This window comes from Phyllobates terribilis, unplaced genomic scaffold, assembly GCF_046119375.1.
Source record: "Phyllobates terribilis strain yellow unplaced genomic scaffold, ASM4611937v1 Scaffold_4__5_contigs__length_816908805, whole genome shotgun sequence".
Taxonomy (NCBI): domain Eukaryota; kingdom Metazoa; phylum Chordata; class Amphibia; order Anura; family Dendrobatidae; genus Phyllobates; species Phyllobates terribilis.
Genome location: NW_027362764.1, coordinates 171,350,302 through 171,371,977, shown reverse-complemented (window position 1 = coordinate 171,371,977; position 21,676 = coordinate 171,350,302). Strand labels below are relative to the sequence as shown.

The window sequence follows — 21,676 nt, the reverse complement described above, 5'->3', positions numbered from 1 at the left end:
TGCAAATTTTGTTGGAAAAATGAGAAATCGCTGGTCAACTTTTAACCCTTATAGCTCCCTAACAAAAAAAAATTTTGATTCCAAAATTGTGCTGATGTAAAGTAGACATGTGGGAAATGTTATTTATTAACTCTTTTGTGTGACATATCTCTCTTATTTACGGGCATAAAAATTAAAATTTTGAAAATTGCAAAATTTTAAAAATTTTCGCCAAATTTCCATTTTTTTCACAAATAAACGCAAGTGATATCGAAGAAATTTTACCACAATCATGAAGTACAATATGTCACGAAAAAACAATCTCAGAATCACGAAAAAACAATCTCAGAATCAGGGGCATCCGTTGAAGCGTTCCAGAGTAATTACCTCATAAAGTGACAGTGGTCAGAATTGTAAAAATTGGCCCTGTCATTAACGTGCAAACCACCCTCGGGGCTTAAGGGGTTAATGAGGAAAAAAAAAAAACTTTTTATAATTTACCAAATGGCTACAATGAAACAAAGAGTGAAAAATTTAAAGGGGTCCGAATACTTTCCGTACCCACTGTAAACTTGTTCAATCACTTGTTCTCCTATGAAGCACAGGACCCCAGCTGACATGACAACCATCGTCATCCCACATCTGCACCAAGGGGGGAGTGGTGGGAGCGATGGGAACAACAGCAATCGCATCATTAAATGGTCTGTGGTCGGTGATTGACAGAGGTATTCATATGGTTAAAGAGCAGCGATGAAAGCAAATTCCGATCGTGCTGTTACAGGCAGATGCCGGCTGTGTAACACAGCTTCTGAGCCTGCTCCATAAATGAGGACCCGACAGGGAATGTACTAGTCCACCCTATGCCTGGAAGGGTTTAAAAGACATTACAGCAAACATAAGTACATAGAGTGGATGGGGTGATTCGCCCTTCTGGCAAAGGTAAACCTGAACCAATCTACCCCATGTACAAATGTTTTGCTGTAACATCTTTGTCGCAGTCATTCATTTGAAAATAGCCCCGATGAAGAGGCCTTATCTGGTTGGCCAATAACATTATCACACCCAGAATACTTTTATCTTTTATTAACTTTAAAGTAATTAAATAGATTTTTCTGGCTAGCCCAGGACCGCAATATAATTTTTTATTGTACATCATGAAAAGTAGAGACAACAGAATCAAATACGACACAACCGGCTACAGAATGATGTGTTCCTATGCTTTATTATCCTGTCTGAATCACAGGATTTGAGGAGGTGGCAGGTCACCAATACAGAGATTTAAGCTTCTGATTAAAATGAATAATCTGCAGTTCAACAGATGTGACAGCCGACATATGCAGCAGCCGAGAGGAAACCTGCGCTTCCCGTGTGTCATGTAAAACACAAGAAATAAATACATTACAATAGTTGTCATTTCATAGTTTATCATTTAAAGGGGTTGTTTGGCCTTAGGCTACAAGTCTGCAGTCACTCTGTAACAGCAGACTTGGAGTCCTCACATCGCGTGCACTGTGTGCTGTGAGGATTCTCTGGTGCTGGGAGCGGTGGTCATGTGACTGCAAGTATGTGATTTGCATACATGCAGTCACATGCTGACTAGACGTGTGCGGCCTTCGCTCCCGGACACATCTAGTTGAAATGTGGCCTGCAGTATGCAAATCGCTTGTCCGCTCCCGACATCAGCAACAGAGAATCCTCACAGTGCCAATATCTCAAAATACTTTAGACCAGGGCTCACAAATAGCAAACGACCTGTCAGTCAGATGGGGGGGGGGAAAGAGGTGGAGTGCAGCCGACACCTTCCTTTGTGCCTGAATCTTTATAAAGTTATGTTGTGCTCGCAGAAAAGCTGCAGTATTTCAGAGTAAGGGCTTACTCATAGGAGCATATAAATCAGACGAGTCGGGTCCGATGTTTTACTGGATAGCACTCGGACCAATGTTATACTAAGGGGCAGTGCAGAGATGCATTTTTATTCTGCAGATCGAATTGGTCTGTGGGGGAAAAATAATAATAAAAAATAAATAAATAAATAAAAAAAATCGCAGCATGGCTCTGCAAATCAGATCACGTGCACCCATTCAAGTCTATGGGTGTGTGTGTTAAACAATTAGACTGCACTCAGATGACATCTAATTTACACAGATATCGACAATGGAGAAGATGGAGAAATTAAGTTCTCCATTTTATCCGCTCCTGTGATACAATTCTCTCAGGTGAGAACTGAGGGCTTTTTTTCATTCTTTCAAAGGAAACTTGTCATTATGAAAATGCAATGCAATCGGCATACACCACGATATAGAGCAGGGGGAGCAGGGTAGATTGATACACAGTTGTGTGAGAAAAGATACAGTAAACCTGTGTTTTCATCATATAATCCTCTGCTCCTTCTGGTCCGGTGGGTGGTCTTATTAGTGACTGACAGTGATCTCTCTATACGTACTTAGACAAAAGAAAGCTGTCAGCCACTGATCGGACCGCCCACGGGACAGAAAATCACAGAAAGAGAAGATAATTATATGATTAAGGACGCAGTCAGGCAGCCACATTACTCGCCAGGGGATCACATTGCATCCCCCAGACTGGCCGTTGGCTCTCCTGACCAGAGCGTGACAGCAATGTATTTCTAACAAATAAAGTAGCACTCTGTAACGCTAAGTATGCAAACATGAAATATATGAAATGTGAATTGCATTACTGCTCTAGAAAATAGAAATAACTGAGCAAGATCCTAGTTACTTACCGGTAATGGGATTTTACAGAGCCCATGACAGCACCACCTGAGAGAGGGTATCCACCCACCAAGGACAGGAACCTACTGAATAAAAAGGCGGTACCTCTTTTCCGCATCAGTTTCTGTTTCAGAGCATGAGAGGGCCTCCGAAAAATAGGTTAGTATACAACTACCACCAAAACATTTCTTTGTAAAAACACCCATAGCAGTGCACACCATAAGTTGTAAAAGGGGAGGGAATTAATAGGGCGCTATCATGGGCTCTGTAAAATCCCATTACCGGTAAGTAACTAGGATCTTTTCCCCTTCTCCCATGACAGCACCACCTGAGAGATTTCGATAGATCAGACACCGCTTGCAACACCTTCCTTCCAAAGGACAGATCAGTAAAAGAGGAAAGGTCAAGACGGTAATGCTTGTAAAATGTAGCGGGGGATGACCAAGTTACCGCCTTACATATGATGTCGATGGGCACATCCACCTTCTTAGCCCAGGAAGCAGCTACGGCCCTGGTGGAGTGGGCCTTTAGGTTCTCTGGAACTGGCAGATTGCTAGAGGAGTACACTAAACCAATGGTGTCCCTGACCCACCTAGCTATGGTCCCCCTTGTAACCCTTAAGCCCTTTCCTAGCCCCCCGGAATGAGATGAATAAGGCGTCACTTTTCCTCCAGGCCTTCGTCACCTCCAAGTACTGGACTAATACCCTCTTTACATCTAAAGTGTGAAGCTTTTGTTCCTCCGAATTTCTAGGATAAGGATAGAAGGAAGGGAGAGTAATTTCTTGTGTCCTGTGCAATTTGGAGGCTACTTTTGGAAGATAGGCTGGGTCTGGTCTTAAAGTTACTCTGTCCGTAGAGACCTGCGTGAATGGATAGTTTACTGATAGTGATCTGAACGCGTTAACCCTACGGGCTGACGTTAGCGCTACCAGCATGACTGTCTGAAAAGTGAGAACTTTTTCTGAAACCTTCTCTAAGGGCTCAAAGGGAGGCCTTGTTAGTGCTTCCAGAACCAGATTAAGGTCCCATGGAGGCATCCTAGGAGAAGGAATGGGTCCAAATCTGTTGCAAGCTTTAACGAATCTAGCGATCCATTTATTTGCTGCCAAGTCACAATTATATAGTGCCCCCAGAGCTGATACTTGTACCTTAAGAGTACTGGTGGCTAACCCCATGATTAAGCCCTTCTGAAGGAACTCCAAGATGGCCCCAATAGGAACCCTACCTTTAAGGGACTGACCTGAGGTAGATAGAAGTTTAGCCCAAGTTCTCCAATAGATACTAGTGGTTATTGGTTTTCTACTTGCCAGTAGAGTGGCAACTAGACCAGGGAAAAACCTTTTTGTGTTAGTAGTGATCTTTCAAAATCCAGGCCGTCAACTGCAGGTCCGATCTCTGGGGATGGAGATCTGGATTGTCCGGAAGGACCCATGGTTCTGATTGGGACATCCTCTTCATCCAAGTGAACCATGGTCTCTTGGGCCAAAAAAGGGCGATCAATATAACTCTCGCCTGTTCTTCTTGGATCTTCCTCAGGATAATAGGGACCAGCATTAGAGGAGGAAATGCATGGCCAGGGTAAAGTTCTAGGGAATTTGCAGCACGTCTACAGCAAAAGGCTTCTCCTTTGGATTTAAGGCACAAAAAAAGACTGGTTTTCCGATTGCATTTGTTCACAAAAGATCTATCTGAGGTTGCCCCCATCTGCAGACAATCTGCTGGAATATTGATGGATTCAATTCCCATTCTCCTTGTTTCAAAATGTGACGACTTAGAAAATCGGCTCTTACGTTCTCTTCTCCTCTAATATGCAGCGTAGAGGCGGAGTGCTCAGCCAGAAGGCCTATGCATATAAACAAAAAAGACTGAATGGCACATCCAAAACAGAAAACTGGTGTGTACAGGTGCTTACTCCGCCTCTAAGCCACAGGCGGTTTTAATTACAGCAGGATCTTACCTTCCCATACACATGCAGACTTTAGTCTCTAAGAAAGGATTCACATTGGTAGGGTCCTGGTATTTTGAGAAACGCCTTATCGTGGCTACCAGGTACACATGAATTGGCCAATTTATGTGCTAAGATTTCTCAATTATTTCTATTTTTCTTGAGCAGTAATGCTATTCAGGTTTCATATATTTCATGTTTGCATGCTTAGCGATACAGAGTGCTACTTTACTTGTTAGTTGTATATGGAGATGGCTACTCTCAGTAAGCACCTGTACACACAAGTTTTCTGTTTTGGATGTGTTGATCAGTTTTTTCGTTTATAAGCAATGTATTTCTATGCAGCTGTCACGCTCAGGTCAAGAGAGACGATGGCCAGTCTGAGCTGAGCGATGCGATTCTCGCACGAGTAAAACGGCCATCTAACTGTGCCCTAAAACACAGTCACTCATTAGCTAAAAGAAAATGGGCTGTCTAGATGCCAATAAAAATGTACACATTTGTGCCATAATCTCACTTTTCCAGGCTGTACCAATGAATTAAAGGGGTTATCCACTACTGGCCAACCCATTATTAAATGCCCAATATAAAAAAACCCACATACTCAACTTCCAGACCAGCACTGTTCCAGTAATGTAGTCGCTGCATCTTCTGGTGCTGACAGGAACCCTGCAGCCTATCAATGGCTGCTGATGGACAGTAGCCTTCTGTAAACAGAGAACTGCGAAGGCTGCAGCTAATCAGTGATCACTGATAGGCCGCAGGGTTCATAAGTTATAACTGCCAAGAAACGTAGCACCTATTTCACTGGAACAGCGAGTTGTTTTTTTATTTTAAGTAAGGATTGTAGAAAACAACCTTTTACAAATTTTAGACCTAAATAAAACAAATACATACATTTTAATAGATTACAGGAAACCCATACCTTTCTTTTTCTTGGTTCTGATGTCAGTTATACAGGCTTTAGCAGAACCCAATGCAACAAGCCACTGCTGTCGTTCTGCTGCCGACCTGGCTTTCAGATAGAAGTACTGCTCCCCTGGAATCGCCAGGTCCATCCGAGTGTTATCCGTGGCGTGTACTGTCAATGCAGAAGTGTATAATGCAATGTACAGAGGATGTGCGTATACACCATATTTAATGAAGACATTGGGAAGAATACACTACACTTTACCTGCCTAGACCCTAGAGTTGGCTGCTATGATTGTATGAAAGCGTTTGATAAAAACTAATATGACGGATATTACAACTACCATAGGGGATGTTACTCAGATCTCCTACACACCTGACCAACAAATGTCCCAGGTCATATTGTGGGGTTAGGGAGAATTACTGTATAAGGCTATGTGCCCATGGAGTTTTTCAAGAATTTTTGGGGAATAAACGGAGCAGAAAATCTCCAAATCTCACAACTTTTCAGTTTCTACTTGGAAAACTCTGCAAAAAAGACTCCATGTGCACATAGTCTAACTCATCAGATGTATCTTACAAGAGTCTAGGAAAGAGAGGAGACCCCAGTAATGATGGCCGTGTTCCTTGTCACTGCATTTATGATGCTTTTCTTTTAGCTAGTAATACTTGAGACAACATATTAGACTGGAGGACTGATCTACAGGAGCAGCTTTCACTGCAGTGAACATACAATGACCATCCACCCTGCCTATGTAGCTCATTGATTTTGAAAAGTGGTGAGAGAAGCGTAAAATGGCAGAGGCACATTCTTCTGAAATTAAAGGCTGCTATAGATTATTAAATGGTCAAAATCATATGCTGATGGGGCCTCCAGATACTGGATGTAGGGAAGAAAAGGATCGAGCAGATGAATTAAACCATTCCCAATCCTTCTCCTCTCATGGGAGCTGATCCACCACCAAGGGTATCCGGCAGCGGACCATTCCCCTCTCCTAATTAACGTTATCTTGAATAGCTGTATGTGGAGTCTCCAGTCTCCTTGACTATAGAATATTCCTAGATATACAAGTAGTAAAGAGAGGGGTCCTCCACTAACGAGGCAGAAGGGAGAACTGCTCTGCAACGACGTCTCCAGCTCTGGAGGACACACGTCCTTCATGGATTACCGGAATGGTTGACTTGCTGCAGCTTTCCCTGGCAAAAATCAGCAATTTTACATTACTGTTCATTTCCAGAAACACACCTTGAATTTCACAGACCGCCATCTGGATGCTTCCCTTACAGCCCTTCCAGGCGTCTTCCCTTGAGTCATAATAGGAAAGAATTCCACCACACAGAAGAAACCATCTCGGCTGCCACCCTGCAAGAAATCACACGAAAGACATGGCATCAGTATAAAAGAGTAACCAAACTAGAAAATAATATTCTAGTATTAGTCAGGTAGGTAAAGCTCAGGAGCCATAGCAGCAGGAGTGTGGGGTGGGGATTATATACGATGGTGTGATCCATGCACAGATCCCCATGTATCCATGGACAAGTGGTCCTCAATCAGAAGATCTACATATGTCCCTGTAACATGGCATCTTACAGAATGTACATTTATTCCTACTTAGCAGTATACACCTTTATGCGGAGGCTACACGGCGGTGACACAGGGCGCGCTCCCAAAGGACGGTACTTGCCACTGTTACATCGCAGCGTAATACAGGTCACATTATGGCCCCTAGAATGTCACTAATGTGACAAGCAAGTAAAAACATCTGTCTGGGAACGAACCCAATGCAACCGCATTCACCTGCCTCACGCTGCAATGTAGCAGCTGCACATCATGATCTTTGGTCATGTGACCTGTGTCGCAGCAAAGTCACAGCGCAGTCCTGGCCTTAAAGGACATGGACACCTTCTGAGTCTTATTATTTTTCTTAAATGCACGTTTCAGTAAATAATTTGCACCGTTATAATTTAATTATATAAACCACATGTGACACGCATTGCGCTGCCACTTCCATGATAAGCCCCGTGAGGAAGTGACAGCGAAACGCGCGCCGGGCATAAGTACATGAGAAGATGGGTTTATTTACTACTAATCTATTATGTTTCTACTCTCTTTGCTATTGATTGGCTAATAATGTACATTTGGATGGGCTCACTTACTATGTGCTAGTGATTTATTAGCCTTATATATTTTGTGGGGATGTGTAGTACACTATTGGAATTATTATTGTCAGAAGTCGTATATTTAGTAGTTTCTCTAGTTGTGGGGACTTGCTCACCCCATGCACTTTGTGATCCTATTAACCTATTACCAGACGTATTGGATTTCCGTTCCAACACCTGAATCTTTGACGTCCTGCTTTAGAACCACGTGCTTTGTGTCTTGTACGATCTTCTACACTGCTATGTATAATGCAACTAAAGATATTGTTGGATTAAACATGTGGTATATGTAATCATTATTACAGGTTTATTCCCCCTATACTGTAGTCACCCTTGTCTATTATTGTAAGTTTTCCTTTTTCGGACCCATTAAAATACACACACAAAAAAAAAAAAAACTAAAAAAAAAAAAACAGAACACAAATTAAACACAGGTAGCAGCCAAGTGCTTTCGTTCTTTGACATGGTCTGTCAAAAATTCACTGCAAATCAAATTTTAAAAAAAAGAAATTCCACATTTTGATCTGAAAATGTTTTTCTATAGAAGACATGTGAATGTGCCCATAGACTACAATTGGCTTTTGATCAATTGTTGAAAAGCCCAAATAGAACACATACGTGGAAAATAGACGTCTGAACAAGGCCTTATCCTGACAGCGCCCCCTGGTGTTAGCAGTGGATTGTTAGAGGTTCCGGTAACAGGATTCAGTATATAGAGAATAAGTGGTTTTATATATTTTACATGTGAACATCAAATGATTCCCAATCGTTACTTAATGTTGGTTATCAACAAAGTAAAGCAAAACAGAGGAGCTTTCCGAAAAGTCCAAATGACCTGTTTTTCATGTTTTTTTTCAATAAGTGCAGCCATGAGTAGCACACAGGGCACCAAGCCCAGCACAACACACGGCGATTAGGAGATAGTACATGACGTGTATTTCATAAAAAGTATTTTCTCTTGATAAATTGAATATAAATATCATTGATAATGATAGAAAAATAAGACTATTTTCCATCCCTGTGTATAGTACAGCCCTATAGACGAGAGGGTGCGGACAGCGTTATACCCCAGGGACAGAGAACCACAACGTAGAGCGCTAATCCACCACATCCTGCCCCAAATCTATTGGTTACTACCGTAGACTACCATATTGTGTCTGACTAAGAAGCGGACATCACCAGAAAGTCATACGGAGACCAGAGTTTGATACTTTGGGCTTCTGTTTGTCTCACTGAAGTCAGTAACTACATTCGAGAGAGAACAATGTTTTTCGGAAGTTCAGACGGATTTATGAACTGGCAGAAAAAAACTTATGTGAACAATGCCCAACACATAAGTGATGGTGAATGATTTATAGCAATCTGTTCAGCTCCTCCACGCTGTCTGGAGATTGTGCAGCGCTTCCTGGCCGGCAGGTTCTCTTTGATGTATTTATTACTTTGTATCAATGTTTGTTTAGACGACAAAGTAAAAAGAACAAGAAGTCTCTGCCATTGGCCGGTATGTGCTCGCAGTGCAGCATGGCTGACGGATTACTCACAGGCTTATGTCAGGCAGAGAAGAGAACTTACAAGTCCTTGCCCTGAGATCTTAGTAATAACCTGATGAAACCCAGCTGCAATGGGAACAGGGTCAGGACTGACAGCACCACCCTCCTGGGAGTGTGTGAGCACGCAGCCTGCCCGACAGGTTAGTCCAAGCTACAGTCTGTATACTCTGCAGCGTACGCCCGAGAGACTGGGGTACACCCGAGACAATTATGCTGGTACAACCATGAGTACACTGTAAGCAAACAGTTTCCACCACAAATAGCTGTGGATTAGTCTCTGGGGTCATAAACAGTGAGTGATACATCGTAAAGGCTCATACAGGGGGTCTATGCCAATGTTCCTGGGTGAAATGATCTTTAGGCTTACTTAAAAAAAAATGATTGATCTCGGCAGCACAACGAGCTGCCGAGAACAATTAGTCTATGTGCAGGAAAGTTCAGCATGTGAATATGAGAAGATGAATAATATTAAGCCCCATGGTAGTTTAGACCCTTTGTAGATTTTGCATTGGGGCCCACAAAATTTAAGTTACACCACTGCCTCCTCACCAGGTTCGGGGACCCTGCTTTACCCCAGAGATTGTCTTCTGCTTGTACGCCCTGAATTACTGAGAACCTGTTTCTCTCCTTATAGGTCGGTTTTCCTAATTTTCATTCATCATCATGAACCAATCCTGGAACGACTTTTCTTCAGGCTGGGTTCACACATTGCGCATTCGGTGCAGATTTTCCGCACATAACATTTGCAGCACTTTACAGGTCTAGCAGAGTTGTGCGTTTTATAGCTGCAGCTTGAAGCCTTCTGCCTCTATGGTGCGGACTTCATCCAATCAGAACCGTAGCTCCACAAGCTGTAAAAATGAATCTGTGCGGAAAATGTGCGCAGATTTTAGAAGCAGAAACTCGTCTGACTTCAGTCTAGAATCCACACCGATATGCAACCTCTGAACTTACCCTTAAAGGGATAGTCCCATTTCAGAATATCTGGGTCCCTGGCTATAGATTAGTATGAAAAAATAAACAGTTTTACTCACCCTCCCCAGGTCTGGCGCCGAGTCTCTGGCCTTGCTCCCAGTGTCCAGTATTGGGTGTGAAGCTAACATCACCTCGAGAGAGCCGCAGCCAATCAGTGATCTCGATGACTGAGAGGGGCGCTCTGTCTCAGTGATTCTCTACCGCACTGTGGACATGACATCAGCGCTACATGGACCCGGGGAGGGTGAGTAAAGTCCTTTTTTTTTTTATATAACAAACTGCAGCTGGAGATGACAATTACGTAACAGGGGCGGCCCCTTACACTCTGCATTGTGCCATTCCTCCTAACACTGGGGTCATCCTCAGCTGGGGGGTCCTTACATTGTCTCTATCCCATCTGTGGCACAATATGGAGGGACAAGAGGGATGAGAACTTCTAGTTGTCAATGTATTCATCATTGACAGGAGAGATAACAGAGGGTCAGCACAGACTATGTTAATGAAAAAACAAACTACATTTTTGGCTTTTTTTATGATAGTGATGAAAACAATGACCGCCATCACCCCGTACACCTCCATACACTGCACGGCGGGCAGCAGCTCCGGGCACAGCACCTACCGCTCAGGTAATTCGTCCACTTGTACAGGATCCCTTCCATGTCGCTGGGGGGCGCACACGGGCCGGATTCTGGCATCTCCCCCGGGATTAGGCGCCGGCTTCCTGGCAGCACTCAGCGCCGGTCACACGGCGCACACTGACAGGCGGCCGCGGCGCATTTCCGTCGTGAATAGCAACAAGCGGCGGCTCCGGCGCAGACAGGACGGCGCAGCACAGGCGTCAAGGCCCGCCCCTCTACGTCTCCATCAGCAGAGCACAAACATTCCATTGTTTCCACCCATCAGTCGCTTCCTGGAAGAGATCTGCACCAATCACCGCTCAGATTCTGACCAGCTGACTTCTACTATTAACCAATGAGGTATTCCCGCTATAGCCGCGCCCACCCTCTCAGCCTATTGCCTGGGCCGCTGAGTAGTTGAATGTATAGCGGCAGAAGTGGTGCCACGTCCGCGGACTGCAGGAGAGAGTGGGGCCGAGGATGTGGCTGCTGCTGCTGGCCGCTCTGCTGGCCTGTGCCGGCGCTGCGCTTATCCCCGAGCCCGAGGTACAGATCCAGGTCCTGGAGAAACCCTTCTTGTGCAAGAGGAAGACCAAGAACGGGGACATGCTGCTGGTGCACTCCGATGGCTTCCTGGAGAGTAATGGGACGCGGTTCTATTCCACGTGAGTACTGAGCAGAGGTGTGAACTAGTGCCGAGATCATGTAGTGATGTTTATGTATTCTTATGTGATCGGATACAGGGGATCAATCCTCTGGAGCTCTTTGTCCTCACAGTGGAAGCCTATACTGACCATTTATGGGGGTGTGTAGTTTGTAAAACTTTTAAAGGGGCTTGCCCATCTTCAGGAACAATTTTTTGCACATCTCAATTTAAAAAAAAAAAAATTCACCCGTTAAGTGATCATTCTGCTTGTTCGTGATCAGCAGCCTGTTTACACCGCAAGGTAATCGTGAAACAAGCGATTTTTACCAACACTCATTATCTCGCCCTGCAAATGTCCCTTTACAGAAGTGTCCATAATATTCGCCCGATCAGCCTTCTGTGCAGCTTGATCAAATGGAGTCAATTGCATGACTTCTGTCCCTTTCATTTCTCACCAAAGGCTGGTAGTTTCCCAGGCTGTAAGTTGCAGGACATAGTGCTGATCATTGTGACAACGTGCTGCTGCTTGTTAAACCGCGTCTGCCTGCTTGGATGCCAAGCAGTCATCTGTTATATATAACATGCTTGGAAGGTAGCTCCACTCAGGCATTTTTAGCACATTATATATCTATCTCTTTCTTGGCCTTGTTTTGGAGAATATGAATGATAACAAAAACCTTTTTCTCCACTCATGGTTATTGTCAAACTTCTGTTTTTTCTCTCTTTCAATCTTAATAACAACCAAAAACATCCAAATGACCCTAATCAAAAGTTCACATACCCTGGTGATTTTGGCCTGATAACATGCACAGAATTTGACACAAATGGGTTTGAATGGCTACTAAAATTAACATCCTCCCCTGTGATCTGTTTGCTTGTATTCAGTGTGTGTGCATAAAAGCTGAGTGAGTTTCTGGGATCCAGACAGACTCTTGCATCTTTCATCCAGCCACTGACGTTTCTGGATTGTTAGTCATGGGGACAGCAAAAGAATTGTCAACGAATCTACGGGAAAAGGTAGTTGAACTGTATAACACAGGAAATGGATACAAAAAGATATCCAAGGAATTGATAATGCCAGTCAGCAGCGTTCAAACTGTGATTAACAAATGGAAAATCAGGGGCTCTGTAAGAACCAAATCACGGTCAGGTAGACCAACAAATATTTCGGCCACAACTGCCAGGAAAATTGTTCGGGATGCAAAGAAAAACGCACAGATAATATCAGCTGAAATTCAGGACTCTCTGAAAACTAGTGGTGTGGCTGTTTCAAGATGCACAATAAGGAGGCACTTGAATAAAAATGGGCTGCATGGTCGAGTCGCCAGAAGAAAGCCATTACTGAACAAATGCCACAAAGTATCTCGCCTACAATACGCCAAACAGCACAGAGACAAGCCTCAAAACTTCTGGAACAAGGTAATTTGGAGTGATGAGACCAAAATTGAACTTTTTGGCCACAACCATAAACGTTACATTTGGAGAGAGGTCAACAAGGCCTATAATGAAAGGAACACCATTCCTACAGTGAAGCACGGAGGTGGATCTCTGATGTTTTGTGGATGTGTGAGCTACAAAGGCACAGGAAACTTGGTAAAAGTTGAAGGAAAGATGAATGCAGCACATTATCAGCAAATACTGGAGGCAAATTTGCACTCATCAGCCCGGAAGCTGCTCATGGGACGTACTTGGATGTTCCAACATGACAACGATCCAAAACACAAGGCCAAGTCGACCGGTCATTGGCTACAGCAGAACAAAGTGAAGGTTCTGGAGTGGCCATCTCAGTCTCTTGACCTCAATATCATTGAGCCACTCTGGGGAGATCTCAAGCGCGCAGTTCATGCTAGACAGCCCAAGAATTTACAGGAACTGGAGGATTTTTGCCAAGAAGAATGGCCAGCTTTACCACCTGAGAAAATAAAGAACCTCATCCACAACTACCACAAAAGACTTCAAGCTGTCTGATGTTAGAGGGGGCAATACACGGTATTAAGAACTGGGGTATGTGAACTTTTGATCAGGGTCATTTGGATGTTTTTGGTTGTCATTAAGACTTAAAAAAAGAAAACCCAGTAGTTTGACAATAAATGGCTTCACCCAACCAATAACCATAAGTGGAGAAAAAAGTTTTTTTGTTATCATTCATATTCTCTGAAACAAGGCCAAGAAAGGAAAAATGTATGCCATGGTATGTCAATTTTTGAGCACAACTCTATATTATTGCTGTCCGAACTCAAAAGATCTGGAACAGTCACGATTGCATTCACTAAATCGCCTTTAAATGACTACTCCTGATCATCAATGATTAAACTGCAAAGATGCTTATTGTTTCATATTCTCAAGAATGGAGGTATTTTTCCTTCCCCTCACGCACATTGATGTAGCTATGTCAGTTGGGGTACACTTATGGAGTGAGCTCAGGAGCTGAGCCCGCTCCCGCAGAAGTCAGCTGTGTTGCATAATGGCTTATGTGCTATGTGATGGCAGCAGTCTATATGCTAACTTATTTTTATCTAACACTCAGGTATGTGGAGAACAGTGGTCAGCCTGTATGGTTTACACTTGGCATTCGAGAAGTTATTAAAGGCTGGGACAAAGGCCTGCAAGACATGTGCGTGGGAGAGAAGCGGAAGATAACTGTCCCTCCTGCTCTGGGATATGGGAAAGAAGGAAAAGGTAAATCTTTTAACTTTCTAGCGTTACTTTGGAGGCATAGTCTTCATTGAATAGTAGAAACTAATTGGGCGCACTGACCTTTCCACTGCAGTATGTCAAAATGCCTGCAACAGGCCTTCCAGCACCACTTAAAGGGGTTGTCTCATTAGAGTCAACCCTTTTTAAAATAGGCTGATTGCCCAGATTTTCACTCCCGGTAGGCTTAGAAGTGGAAGACTTTCCCCCTTCACCCCTCCTCCCCCATATGACTTTTTCTGACCCCTGTCATGGATTTGGAGGCTTTCAATTACATTAGCATTTCTACTCACTTACCACTTATTAGTTTAATGTACAAAGAGTATTTGAAAGTGGGCCACATTGTAATCAACAAGGTCACAGTCCTGTAGCCATAGATAGTAGAAGGTAGTCAACTTGTTTGGTTGCTCACCTTTTAGTTGTCGTGTTCGCAATTTATGTAGCATATACTTACATTAAATGGGTATTCCTATCCCAATATGTAGCAGGTATATTAATATTAGCAAATACCTCCAATTTAGAAATAGAGAATCAGAAGAACTATACATGTCGCTTACCCAATGTGCAGGGTATTGCAGTAGCTTGGGTATCCATGGTTACGACCACTAATAGTTAATGGACACTTTATGAATGGTTGTAACCATGGATATGAAAGCTACTGCAATTCCCTCCACATTGGGGAAAATTACATAAAGAATCAGAAGAACTATACCACATTTCTAATTGGGGGTTATCTATTATATGCTCACTGCTTCTTAAAATTTACTAACCTCTTCTGTTTGTGTAGTACTTGATCCAAAGTGTGGTCTGGTCTTGCATGAATATTCTCCTTTGGAAAACACCTTATGGCCTCACAGAACTAATGCATGTGGATCCTCCTCCCTTTTTGCCAATGCCTTTACTATAACCGGTAAGCCAGTCACATGGCATGAAGTGTCGCTAAGGTTCTACCTAAAGGGAACAAAACAGGTTTGTATGTATGTATGCATGTATGTATGTATTTCACATTGGCCATTGCAGCTGTTTTAACACTCCACCTGAGTTTCAGCAGGTTCATTATCTTCAGAGGCAGGATTACACTGACAGGTAACGCCTGTATACACATCCCATGACACAGAATCCACCAGTCACAATAAATATCACAGCTGACCTTCTCCCCCTCCCTTCACAATGACTTCTGCACACGCTTATCAGATGCTTAAATACAAAAGATAGTCAGTTCATTGTGGCTAATGTACTGATTTGTAATCTTGTTGTTTTTTTTTTTTTCATAAAGATTGTGAAAAGGGGAAAAAAAAAGTTGCTAAAAAAAAGTTTAAAAACTTAGCACAAAAATATGATTTGAAAAAGTAATCTGATGTCACATTCCCTTTAATATTTCACAGAAATTTTCTTAACCTCAGTAGTAGGCTATGTAAGTTTAAGGAGTTTTTCCAGTTTTAGGCTATTGATGACTTGTCCTTTTTAGGATGGGTCATGGATGTCAGATCTGTGGGGGTCTCGCACCAAGCTCCCTCACCAATCGGTTGTTTGCAGATCTGGTGGGGGTCGGATGTAAACACTGCACTGAGCTGAACACTGGAATACCTGGGTCTTAACGGGACTACCTGCACCTGTAACCAGAGGGGAGAGTGATCCGATAGAGATTTAAGAAGATATTCAATTTTTGGTAATGAATGGAGTAATTTGAGAATTACATAAGGCTAGATCAATCCTTGATGGAGCTTGATAGGTTGATGAGGCACAAGAAAAGACCTTTAAGTTTGGGAACCTCTCCCTCCAAATGTCAAACAGTCCCATCTTTCTGAGGCTGCCAAAGGGGGACAAAATATTACCTCCCCCTGTAAACTACCAGGGTGACAATTATTATTAAAATCCCCCAGGATCATTAAGGGTATATCCGGCCATACCGCCAGTCTTTCAAGAATCTTTTTGGCAGGGTATTTGCATATGAAGGAAGTATATAGACTGCGACAATGATGCATGCAAAGTGCAGGATTTTACAACTAACCCCAACAAATCTACCGTTGGGGTCTTTAAAAGGAGTCAATATGTGTAAATGGGATCCTTTTATGTACAATTAGGCTCACCCCCCCCCCCCACTTCCAACCCTGAATGATTAGAATGAAAGGAATGTAAGGTGTACCCCATCCAGGACCTGTGTATCAGATTGATAGTGTCGTTTGGTAGATGGGTCTCCTGTAACCCTATTATTGCAAGGTTGAATCTCTTTATATAGTCAAGGATTGTGAACCTTTTGGAGTTGTTGCTCAATCCCCGAATATTCAGAGAAATAAAATCAATCCTAGTACCCATCTTTAAGAACGCCCATGACAGAAGATGATCCTTGTGAATTTACTGTTCTCCTGGCTCTAAGTTGCCACATTTTTAAGCAGAAGCATTCCAAACCCATCTCCCCCCAACTGTGAACCTATAAACCCCCCCTCCCCATTGATGTTGTAAACCTGCCCTTACTAGTAAAGGATGGGGCTCAAGCAAACCTTTTAACTATTAGGTGAATCCACCAGCAAAGGAAGAAACACTATACCATTCTGTTAGCGTTTTGGAGGAGGACCCGTCGCACTAATGTAATAGTTGAAGTAAGTAGCACAGTGGTTTGGACCATAAATACCAGCCACAATAGTACTAATGTCACCTATTAGCATTAAATGAGGTCTCAGTCCTGTAATGGAGAAAACAGGTAGTGAGAAGAAGGGTCTTTCAGCGTGCGTTAGGGCTGTCTGGGTCCCTTTTGGCTCCCTGTCGGATTTGTTGCTCATGACTGTCCAGCCATCTGAGTGAGTCTTTTGAGGATTCAAAGTATGTGGTAGAGCGAAGAGCGACCACCCTGAGCTTGGCTGGGTTAATCATTGAATATTGCAGGCCTCATCCTCCTCTTTATGTCCATAAACTGAGATCTTTTGCGCTGGACCTCCACTGAGAAGTCTGGGAAAAGGGAGATTTTCTGTTCCCCGAGCTTAATGTCCTGCTTCTCTTCTGCTTTCCTTAATACAATATCTCAGTCCATGTAGTTGAGGATTTATCAAAATAGGCCTGGGGGGGGGGTCTGCCCATTGGGCCTGGTCTCGTGGGGATCCTCTGAGTGCTCTCCACAGCAAACAAAGGAATGAGGGTGTCTTTGCAAAAAGTATCCAGTAACCATTTTATTTTTCAAAGAAGTCATCCAGGTCATTCCCCTCAGCCCCTTTTCAGGAATCCCCACCACTGTAATATAATTGCGTCTGATGATTTTCCAGGTCGTCATCCTTAGTAATCAGAGCTGCGACTGCCTGTGTGTGACTCTGTAAATCTCTGCGTACTGGTGGGAGAGAGTCTTCCATCTCGCTAACTCTGCTTTCCACTGCTGTGCTGAGTTCTGCATGTCATTATAGAAGTAGATTCTTGTATATGGCTGACTTGTCCCATCAGTGTATAGAGAGTAAAGTTGCATTTATTATCTGCACTGAGGACATCTTGTAGGGACAGGGAGTCCCCCCTGGTAAATCTCTTCAAGGATACGTTTCCCTTTAGGAGCTGCAGGTGATCCATTATACCCATGGGAAATTACCCCAAGCTCTAGGGACTCAGCCTCCTCCTCCTTCTCCGTGGATAAGGCCATAAATCGGGACCCTTCACCAGGTGTTTCCCTCCTCCCTGTGTAGCAGACACTGACCTCTTGAGCAGGCTACTTGAGGATGGAGGCTTGTGGGCAAACTACTTCAGACGTGCAGCCACATCTGCTGTCACATCTCTGTGCCTCCGCCCACCGGCAATGCGGGCGCCATCTGGGATTTCGGCTGGCGTAGTGTCTTCGGCTCCCCTGCTTTTTGGAGCGCATCATGCCACAGCCCGGAGATCAACTCCCTGTCATCCAGGGACTTTAAGGAAACAGGCGAGTCTATTGCTGGTCCGATCCTCTGCCTATAAATGGTTTGTCCAAGATGAGTGCCGCAGGAGTTAAGGAAGGCACGTCTCACCACATGCACCACTCGGCCACGTCCCTCCCAACAGCTGAAACTCTAGAAGAGGGTTGGGTGCCTCCATTCTGGGCAAAAGCTGGATTTATGCCCAGGTTTTCTATATTTGCATGACTGCAGTTTTTACTGATTTATTAACGCAGTGGTCATTTTTGATGTCTACTCTAATGTTTTTGTTCTAGGAAAAATTCCCCCAGACAGTACGTTAATCTTTAACATTAGCCTCATGGATATCCGAAATGGTCCGAGGTCCCATGAGTCATTCCAAGAAATGGATCTGAATGATGACTGGAAACTGTCTAAAGAGGAGGTAAACTAAAGGGGATTGAAGGGGGGGTGGGAAGAGTCTGTCTCCAGGGCTTTTTTTGTTTAGCATGGAGGCATATGACCCCTTTGAATTTAGCGGAGTTTATATTCTGAACTTAGGACGATGAGTTTTTTTAACGGTGGGTATTTTCGCTGCACCATTAACAGAGCGTATTACAGTTACAGGAAAGTGGATGGGATCTTTAGAAATCTCATGCCCACTATGGTGCTTTTATAGGTTGCGTAAATTTGACTGGTGGTGCAATTTTTGAAAACTGCAACATGTCAAATTGTCTACTGGGTACCAAACCTACGACTCCTCAATTTCCCTGACTCCACAGCCCGGCCTCACTACTGAGCATGTGCATAAAAGCCGAGATCCTTAGATCAGGAACAGAACAGACAACTATAGGACATTTCATAACTTTCCCAAGTTGTTATGAAAACATTTACAGCACTTGCTGCATTGTACTACTGATCCAATTTATTATATATTTTAGTAGTCGGTCGATTTTATACCAACTCCACAGCCCTGCTGGGTACTTTGAGTTATATGTTTGAAATGTCCCTATAAAACTGACTTGGATGCGGAAAATCCTTATACTTATAAATATATAGAGTGGGTGGCTTCTAGAGGAAGCCGTCCGAAGATTGAACATGTCACTTCATTTAACCGCTACAGGGTTTCTGAAAAGACAGAACATGTGCACAGCAATGCTATTACATCACTATGCACTATGGTCATTTTATGGGGAGCTTTTTCTTATGGATTCCAGGTGGAATCTGCCTGAAAAAAAAAGACACAGCGCACACATACCCATACAGTGTGGTGTGTGTGTGTGGTTTTTTTTTTCTTCAAATATTGTTATTGAATTTTAATAGTATAAGAAAGCAATATAGCAAATCATCCCCAACAGCCCATCCCATATATTATTATATTTTATTTATTGAGAGTTTCTTTTTCTTAGGGAAGAGTCAGACAGCCGTATAACTCGGACGAGGATCACCACGCAATGCTCGAACTAGCTGTTGGCTCTCCTGACCGGAGCAGGCCAGCATGTATGTTTCTGCAGCTGTTACTCTCAGTTCGGGAGAGCTGACAACCAGTCCGAGCATTGCATTGTGATCTTCGTCCAAGTTACATGACTCTTCCCTTGCACAGAACTCCATGGAAAAACTTCATGAAAAATAACACTGTCTGTGCAATTCCTGCATTTGTGAAGTGTTGCAATAATTCATTCATATAATTGTTGAACAGTCCAATCTACTATTAAAAAATGTTGCCATGATGATATTCTATGTCTGGTTTGTTTTCTTTTTGCTCATCTTTCTACGAAGGGTACACTGTTCATGCATATATTTTTTTTTTTTCCTCTTCCAGGTAAGAGCTTATCTTAAGGCTGAGTTTGAGAAGCATGGTAACCCCGTGAATGAAAGTCACCATGATGTCCTTGTTTCGAGCATCTTTGAAAAAGAAGACGAAGACAGTGATGGATATATTTCTGCCAGAGAATTTACATATATACATGATGAGCTTTAAAGTGCATTTTATCAGTGATTGTTTTGTTACAAAAGCTCGGTATATGGTTAAAGAAAACATTTTAACATCTTATCTTAGGGGGTTGAAGCAGTTTTGTTTGTTTTTTTTCCTCCTCCTAAATATCCTCTGCTCTTGTTACAAATATGGTCTGCTTACTATAAAGGGAGAAAAGTAGAGACTACACTGGATATAAAAAGATGTTCTTTAACTGTTTAGCGTGCATTTATGCCAGAGCTGTGATGGTTACATTTCAGATGAATGCTAGGTTTAGTGTCCTTCCTGAAAGCTGTACTAATGCTCAGTGGATTCCCAGACTCTAATATCAGATCATCTCCTATAACAAGGCTGGATTCCCTGTTAGTCTGGTAACCATACTGATTTCTTGTAACAAGGCTCAGACAAAAAAAATCACTCCAGTATTTTGAAATAGGACAGCAATCTGCACCTCTTCCCTATACTTCATAGCCCACATTGGGCACTTCAGAGTGAGTTTATAGGAAGCTCAGTTTTGTTTGTTTTTGTTCTTCTACTAAATACAACTTTTGAAATGGAGCGTTGTCTTGTATGTGTCACTTATAAGTTTTTCTTTTTTTTAAACTTTGTAAACAGTCATCTTGTATGTATTGGTTAATTAAATAGGAAAATACAAAATAAAACTAAGTATTCTAGTTGTGCTATGACTGACTACCAAATTCTTTCTGTAGTGTTAGTGAAATGTCCTTTTCAAGCAAATTTTTGCAATGTCCAACATGATGACAAGTAGTATATGATATGATCTATAAAGTCACTGTTGAATATCTTGCATTTTGTGCTATACAAGCCCATTGCCAAAAGACACATTGACAATTCCCTTTTATAAAGACTCCCTGTTTATATTCTAAGTAAGCGCCGCTACCTGCAAATCATGGATTCATTCCTCTTTTAAAATAAATAAAATTGATGCAAGTAATACAAAATACAAGTAAGTCTAGATCAGGGGTGGTCAATTAATTTTCCTGAGGGGCAACATGAGAGACCTTGATTGTTTGTAGACGGCCAAACCAATAGGCTGAAATTAATTCTGATCAATATTAACAATTATTAATATAAAATCACTTTATATTGAGTAGAATTAAGTATGCTGACACCCCCTATATACCATATGAGCCCACAAATAGCCCCTGTATATAAAATATGATGTCACAGAGCCCGCTACATACAGTATGAGCCCCTGCATGAGCAGAGATGGAGATATATCTACCGTATTTTTCCCCTTCTCCCATGAAAGCACCACCTGAGAGAGGGTATCCGCCCACCAAGGACAGGAACCTACTGAATAAAATGGCGGTACCTCTCTTCCGCATCAGTTTTTGGTTCCTGTCCTTGATGGGAGCCTCTCTAGGTGGTGCCTCGCCTACCTGTGCCTGGGGTCTGGAGTGGATCCCGGGATCGATGTGGCCTGGAGGCCGTGAAGAGACAGCAGATGGCTCGCTGTTCCCAGCCCCATCTTGCTGTACCTGGGTCTGCGTGCACAGGGGGGTGCCTTCCGGGGTCCTCTCCCGGTTGCGCTGGGTCCTGCAGCCGGGTCTGCGCATGCACGATGGCCGTGGCTGGGCGCGCCGGCAGGCAGGCCTTCCGGGCTGCGCACGTGCCGGAAGCCCGGGT

General features: G+C 43.1%; 2 protein-coding genes across 4 annotated transcripts in view; one reads left to right on the top strand and one right to left on the bottom strand.

The window, feature by feature from the left end:
* PLEKHA8 (pleckstrin homology domain containing A8) overlaps positions 1 to 11,161 on the bottom strand; it is a 38,149-nt gene extending 26,988 nt beyond the window's left edge. Inside the window, exons 1-3 of the mRNA XM_073677926.1 lie at positions 10,872 to 11,161; positions 6,814 to 6,930; positions 5,584 to 5,739 (exon numbers count right to left, since the gene is read on the bottom strand). Of these exons, the coding sequence (XP_073534027.1) occupies positions 5,584 to 5,739; positions 6,814 to 6,930; positions 10,872 to 10,947 (349 nt within the window). The 5' untranslated portion in view covers positions 10,948 to 11,161. The remainder of the gene's footprint in view (positions 1 to 5,583; positions 5,740 to 6,813; positions 6,931 to 10,871) is intronic.
* Positions 11,162 to 11,241: 80 nt separating this feature from the next.
* Positions 11,242 to 20,709, top strand: FKBP14 (FKBP prolyl isomerase 14). 3 transcript variants are annotated; one of them, XR_012320059.1, is made up of 5 exons: positions 11,242 to 11,534; positions 14,043 to 14,194; positions 14,997 to 15,178; positions 15,678 to 15,878; positions 18,369 to 18,499. XR_012320059.1 is itself a non-coding variant. In XM_073677927.1 (4 exons), the coding sequence occupies exons 1-4, from the start codon at positions 11,350 to 11,352 to the stop codon at positions 20,030 to 20,032; spliced, it is 624 nt and encodes a 207-aa protein (XP_073534028.1). In that variant the 5' UTR covers positions 11,252 to 11,349; the 3' UTR covers positions 20,033 to 20,709. The 3 variants fall into 3 exon arrangements, 1 of the variants encoding a protein (XP_073534028.1); XR_012320060.1 differs by having other exon boundaries at positions 11,243 to 11,534; positions 14,997 to 15,119; XM_073677927.1 differs by lacking the exons at positions 14,997 to 15,178; positions 15,678 to 15,878 and adding an exon at positions 19,874 to 20,709 and having other exon boundaries at positions 11,252 to 11,534; positions 18,369 to 18,496.
* The last annotated feature ends 967 nt before the right edge of the window (positions 20,710 to 21,676 follow it).

Excerpts from the sequence above, each read along its gene's own strand:
- FKBP14 (XM_073677927.1), top strand. The coding sequence starts at position 11,350 with ATGTGGCTGCTGCTGCTGGCCGCTCTGCTGGCCTGTGCCGGCGCTGCG. Across the intron at positions 11,535-14,042 it reads GGGACGCGGTTCTATTCCAC|GTATGTGGAGAACAGTGGTC; the intron begins GTGAGTACTGAG and ends TCTAACACTCAG. Across the intron at positions 18,497-19,873 it reads GGAAACTGTCTAAAGAGGAG|GTAAGAGCTTATCTTAAGGC; the intron begins GTAAACTAAAGG and ends TTCCTCTTCCAG.